This window comes from Antechinus flavipes, chromosome 1, assembly GCF_016432865.1.
Source record: "Antechinus flavipes isolate AdamAnt ecotype Samford, QLD, Australia chromosome 1, AdamAnt_v2, whole genome shotgun sequence".
NCBI classification, from domain to species: domain Eukaryota; kingdom Metazoa; phylum Chordata; class Mammalia; order Dasyuromorphia; family Dasyuridae; genus Antechinus; species Antechinus flavipes.
Genome location: NC_067398.1, coordinates 669,424,812 through 669,430,811, shown reverse-complemented (window position 1 = coordinate 669,430,811; position 6,000 = coordinate 669,424,812). Strand labels below are relative to the sequence as shown.

General features: G+C 51.1%; 1 protein-coding gene across 9 annotated transcripts in view; it reads right to left on the bottom strand.

The window, feature by feature from the left end:
- ABCA7 (ATP binding cassette subfamily A member 7) overlaps positions 1–6,000 on the bottom strand; it is a 52,318-nt gene that overhangs the window by 5,656 nt on the left and 40,662 nt on the right. For 8 of the 9 annotated variants that reach the window (XM_051972145.1, XM_051972147.1, XM_051972146.1 and 5 more), the window contains 6 exons: positions 5,748–5,863; positions 5,385–5,529; positions 5,152–5,275; positions 1,363–1,492; positions 993–1,125; positions 782–844 (listed from right to left, as the gene is read on the bottom strand). In XM_051972145.1, the coding sequence (XP_051828105.1) occupies positions 782–844; positions 993–1,125; positions 1,363–1,492; positions 5,152–5,275; positions 5,385–5,529; positions 5,748–5,863 (711 nt within the window). Of the gene's footprint in view, positions 1–781; positions 845–992; positions 1,126–1,362; positions 1,493–5,151; positions 5,276–5,384; positions 5,530–5,747; positions 5,864–6,000 lie in introns of those variants that run through there. The other variant, XM_051972149.1, reaches the window with a different exon arrangement.

Here is a 6,000-nt window from a genome sequence, read left to right as displayed (position 1 = left end):
AAAGAGAGAGAGAGAGAAAACAGACACATACAGAGACAGACATGGAGAGAAAGACAGAAAGACAGACAGTTAGACACAGACACAGAGATAAAGAGAGACAGACAGAGACAGACAAAGAGACAGAGAAAGAAAGAGAGAGAGAGACAGAGAAGTCAGACTCTGAAATCTCCACGTCTGCTCTCTGGGAACCTCCAGCTGGGCCCTCCGCAGGCACCCCCAGCACCCCAATATCCCAGCAGAAGGCACCACCACCCTTCCCACAGAAGGGCTCATCCCTGACTCCTCTCCCCCAGCCGTCCCCTCTGCTCACAGGTCTTCATCCCCTCACTTCTCCCAGGACTTCTCTCAGAGCCCCTGCTTGGCCTCCCGTACTAGCCCCCTGACTCTCTCCCAGCTGCCAGCCCGACTGAGGTCTGCCCTCCTCACTTGGCTAGGTTAGGCCGCTCCCTCACCCTGACATTCAAGGCCTCTGCGCCCCTCCCTGCTCTCTGCTCCCATCCCCTTGGCTCACTCGCTCTGCTCGGGGCCTGGCGTTCAACCCTCCACCTATAAGCCTTGCCCTGGTGGTCCTTGGCCCCCTGGGATGAGTCCCCTTCTCTGCAGAATCTATCAGACCTGTCCTGATTCCCACAGTTGTTAACACTTTGTTCTTATAACTATTTGTGGGACTGGATTTATTAGCTCAGAGCCCGATTCCTCATCTGTAAAGTCTGGATCATAAATCCTTGCAGGGCCTATATGAGGGGGCTATTGCTCCAGGTACCATATAAACTATCCTTACCTCCCCCGGGGGAATCCCCAGACACAAGCGGTCCACGGCCGGCTTCTTCTGGCCCCGGTATATCTGGCAAAGAGTAGGAGAAGGATCAGCGATGACCATTGCAGACAGATCCATGGACCTACATGCAAACAAATGGCTGCCCCCAGACCCCTGGTCTCCAAACCTCCAAACCAAAGTGGGGAGCTGTCCAGGGGGGAATCCATGCCCTCACCTTGGTCAGGTTCCTGAGCACTAAGACGTCTCCCTGGGTGGCTCCCTGCTGGACCCGTTCCCGCTCCCGGCTCACGTCCTCGTCCTCCTCCTGCTCCTCCTCTCTGGGTTGGGGCTGGGGTCCCAGAGACCATCTGGAAGTAAGCACTTGGGAGTAAGCATGAACAGGAGGCAAGCTTTCCTCCTTGTGCTCCCTGAAGCCCACAATCTCAGGCTTCTCCCCTAGACTACTTACTTACCCCCAGCCCACCCCTAGCCAAATCTTATACCCCCAGCGCTTCTGCTTTTCTCATCCAAACCCCAAGAACCCCTGGGGCTCCCAGCCTCCTCCCAGCTCCTTGATTCCGACCCCCGGCCTCGCAGCGGCTGACCTAGGCAGGAGGCGGGCTCGGTGCTGCAGGAGGAGGGTTAGGAGAAGGAAGATAGGCCCCTGCAGTCCCATGGCAAACAGGTTCTTGCCAACCAGTTCCCAGCTCAGTGGGGACTTGAACTGCTCATCTCCTGGGGAGAAAGAAACCACATGAGACCTGCCTGTCAGCCACCACAGCAGGATGGGAGAGATTGGAGGAGGGGAAAACAAACTCCAGGCCCTGAGACTGTCTTCTCTCATTCCAGTTTTTTTTCTTTTTTAAAAGTAATTTAAAATTTTTATTTTTTATAATAATAGCTTTCTATTACATATAATTTTTTAAAAAATTATTTATTTTTTATAAAAATAGATTTTTTCTTTTCAAAATACATACAAAGATAATTTTCAACATTTACCCTTGCAAAATCTTGTGTTCCATAGTTTTCTTCCTCTATCCCCCTTTCTCCCTCCCTTATACAGCAAGTAATTCAATAGAGGTTAAACATGCAATTCTTCTAAACATATTTTCACATTTATTATGCTGCGCAAGAAAAATCAGATCAAAAGGGAAAAAACACAAAAAGAAAAAAAAAACAAGCAAAAAACAAAAACAGGACTATTCTATGTTGTGATCCACATTCAATCCCCATGGCCCTCTCTCTGGGTGCAGTTGGCTCTCTGCATCCCAAGTCTATTGGAATTGCCCTGAATCACCTCATTGTTGAGAAGAGGCAAGACCATCGCAGTTGAACATTTCATAATCTTGTTGCTGTGTACAAGGTTCTCCTAGTTCTGCTCATTTCACTCAGTATCAGTTCATGCAAGTCTCTCCAGGCCCTTCTGAAATCATCCCAGTTTTATAGCTTTCAACAGATTCCTTCCTTCCTCTAAAGCCCTCCTAGCTCCCTACTAAGCCTTGCCCCCAAACTAAATTCTCAGGTTAAATGAAAGCAGGTCTGGCCTGAAAAAAGGGATCACCATTCTCAGCTTTAGGTTCCACCCCATAGGAAGGGAACTGAGAAACTGGAGAGCCCCGGGAGGCAATCTTCTGATTATTTTATTATTTGTTTTGCCATTGTCATTCAATTGTGTCCAACTTGAGATTTTCTTGGCAAAGACACTGGCTTGGTTTGTTATTTCCTTCTCCAGCTCATTTGACACATGAGGTAACTGAGGCAGAATTATGTGACTTGTCCAGGGTCACTCAGCTAGTAAAGTGTCTGCAGTCTATTTTGAACTCAGGTCTTTCTCTCTGTGCACTACGGGCCATTTATCTTGTCACTCTATTCCTAGCACTTAGCTCAGAGTCTGGCACAGAGTTAAGTGTTTAAAAATGCTCTTCAGTGGGAGCAGCTCAGTGGCGCAGTGGATAGCGCACCAGCCCTGGAGTCAGAAGGACCTGAGTTCAAATTTGGCCTCAGACACTTAACAATCCCAGCTGGTGTGATTCTGGGCAAGTCACTTAACCCCAATTGCCTCAGCAAAAAAAGAAAATGTTCTTCAGGCCGATTTCAGAAAAGCCTGGAGACTTACATGAACTGATCCTGAGTGAAGCGAGCAGAACTGGGAGATTGCACATGGCAATAACAAGACTATGTGATGATCATACTTGGCTCTTTCCAACAGCGAGGTGATTCAGGCCATTTCCAATAGATTTATGAGAGAGCCATCTGCATCCATGAGGGCTAGGGAAACTGAGTGTGGATCACAACACAGTATTTTTACCTTTTTTGTTGTCTGCTTGTTTTTTCCTCTCATTTTTAAATCTAATTTTTCTTGCATGGTAATTGTGAAAATATGCATAGAAGAACTGTATCTGTTTAACCTATATTGGGGAGGAAGCAGGGAGAAGGGAGGGACAAAAATTTGGAACACAAAGTTGTGCAAGGGTGAATGTTGAAAACTACCTGCATATATTTTGAAAAATAAAAAGCTATTATTATTAAAAAATAAAAAAATGCTCTTGACTTGCCGGTTGACCTGGCTATCCTGCCTTCACCTGAAGATCTCCAGCCATCCCATGCTGGAAAATTTTTTCCTCAGTATTGAGCTTAAATCACTCTAACTCCTGCTGATTGACCCTGATCTTTCCTTTCTGGTCAAGGCCCCTTCTAGCTCAAAACCTTTCAGATGCTTAACACCCCTTCCCCACCTCAAGCTGAGTCTTCTTCAGGCTAACCAAGCTTCAGGCCTTCAACTGATCCTCAGTTTAGTCTCGGGGCCCTTCACATTCTGGTTGACCCCTCTGGTCCCTTTCCAGATTGTCAATGTCCTTCTTAGACTGAAGGGCCCAGAATTGAATATAAGATCTTAGAAAGTACAGAAAGGACCCAGGACTGCAGGACTATTCAAACCCAGGCCCTCTGATCCCAAAAGGAGCCCTCTATCTAGAAGTTACCAAGGACTTCCTTCACAACAGTCTCAGGAAGAAACTCCTTCAAAAATGATTACCCCCATTTTAGAAGCCAAGAAACAGGCTCAGGAGTTAAGTGATTTGTTCAAAGTTAAACACAATTATTGAGTGGATGAGCTAGGACAAGAAACCAAGTCTCCTGGCTTTAAGACTAGAATTTTTGCCACTGTCCAATGATTTGTATCTCAAAGTCTGACCAAAGTCTTATATCCTTGTAACACCTTCCTTGAATGGCAGTCTGGGGGAGTGGAAAAAGCCTGGGATTGGGTCAGGAGACCCAGACGCTAGTGCCAGCTCTGATACTAACTCTGAGAGCCCAGTCACTTCCTTTCCTGGGTCTCAGTTTGCTCCTTTGTAATATGAGGGGGCTGGACTGGATCGAGTGCTCTTAACCTGCTGCTTTCTGCTTTACCCTTCCAGGTGAGAGCCCAGGGATCTGCCCTTTGTAAGAGCTCAGAACTTAGTATATCTGAATCATAACAGGAACAGAACCTGGGCTGCTGCTTCATTCCTTCTGGGTCTCTCTGGCCTTAAGCCTTTGAGTCCTGTCTCTCCTGCTGTGAGAAGTACCTCAGGTTCTTCAGGTTCAGACTGTTCTGGCTCTTGGCTGCTTCCTTTCCTTTGGCTGTCACAGCTAAACACAGAACCCTGTTCTGTTTGCTACAAAAGAGCTGTATATAAGAACTGGTAATCTTAAAAAACAGGACATCAGAGCTGGGAGGGCCTTACAACACAGGATGTCAGAGCTGGGAGGGCCCTTAGAGCCCAGGAGGTCAGGGCTGGGAGGGCCCTTAGAACCCAGGAGGTCAGAGCTGGGAGGGCCCTTAGAACCCAGGATGTCAGGGCTGGGAGGGCCTTACAACACAGGATGTCAGAGCTGGGAGGGCCCTTAGAATCCAGGAGGTCAGAGCTGGGAGGGCCCTTAGAACCCAGGAGGTCAGAGCTGGGAGGGCCCTTAGAACCCAGGAGGTCAGAGCTGGGAGGGCTCTTAGAACCCAGGAAGTCAGAGCTGGGAGGGCCCTTAGAGCCCAGGAGGTCAGGGCTGGGAGGGTCCTTAGAACCCAGGAGGTCAGAGCTGGGAGGGCCCTTAGAACCCAGGAGGTCAGAGCTGGGAGGGCCTTACAACACAGGATGTCAGAGCTGGGAGGGCCCTTAGAATCCAGGAGGTCAGAGCTGGGAGGGCCCTTAGAACCCAGGAGGTCAGGGCTGGGAGGGCCCTTAGAACCCAGGATGTCAGGGCTGGGAGGGCCCTTAGAACCCAAGAGGTCAGGGCTGGGAGGGCCCTTAGAACCCAGGAGGTCAGGGCTGGGAGGGCCCTTAGAACCCAGGAGGTCAGGGCTGGGAGGGCCCTTAGAACCCAGAACATGAGCTTTGTTTAGCTAGTTGAGGGACACTCACCCAGGCGCAGGAAAGCATCAGCCATAGCTTGGTTCCGAACCATGTCAATGAGCCCTCGGCCTAGGCAGAAATGCGGGAAAATCAGGAAAACCCTCTTCAGAATCCAGCTCACATCCTTCAGTTTCTGTGTGGGGCAGAGAGGCAGGTCAGGGACCCTCGATACAATCTCCTTCCCCCCCCAGGAACCTAAGCCGAGATTCCGCCACCCCCCACTGCGATCCGAGTGGCCCAACCTGGTTGGAGAAGAGCTCCAGGACAAAGGTGGCCACGCTGCCGTTGATGCCGATGAACAGGTTGAGGCAGGTCAGGACCACGTAGGCTGTGCTGGGCACGGAGAACAGGAAGGAGGCCGGGTACATGAGCGGCGTGATGGACCAGCTGGAGAGAGAGAAGGGGTGGCAGGGGAGCAGGGAAGGCAGGCGGCCTGTGGGAGGGGCAGGCTCTAACTGCATGGCCGGCGCGGGCATTAAGGCGGTCCGGAGCAGAGAGGAGCGGGCAGAGCAGGGGGGATCAGTGGACATGGGCCCCGCAGGGAAGCTCTGGGGACTCCCTGAGGCCATGGGCGTGTGGGGAGCAGGCAGGGAGCGGGCCCTCACCCATACAGCAGCAGCAGCAGCAGGAGGGCGGGCAGATTCGCTGGCGCCACATATGCCCGCTGCTGGAAGCCCAGGAAGATGAGCACCACCAGGCCTGCGGGCACCAGGTAATTACACTGGGGGAGCAAGAGGTGCGTGGTCACTCCCACCTGCCCCTTACCCTCCTGTCCCTCTCCCATCCACAGGCACTCAGGAGGGGGACGGGTCTCTGCCCCGTCCCAAGCGTTCTGCACCAGCCAGGGAGAAAGGGCTC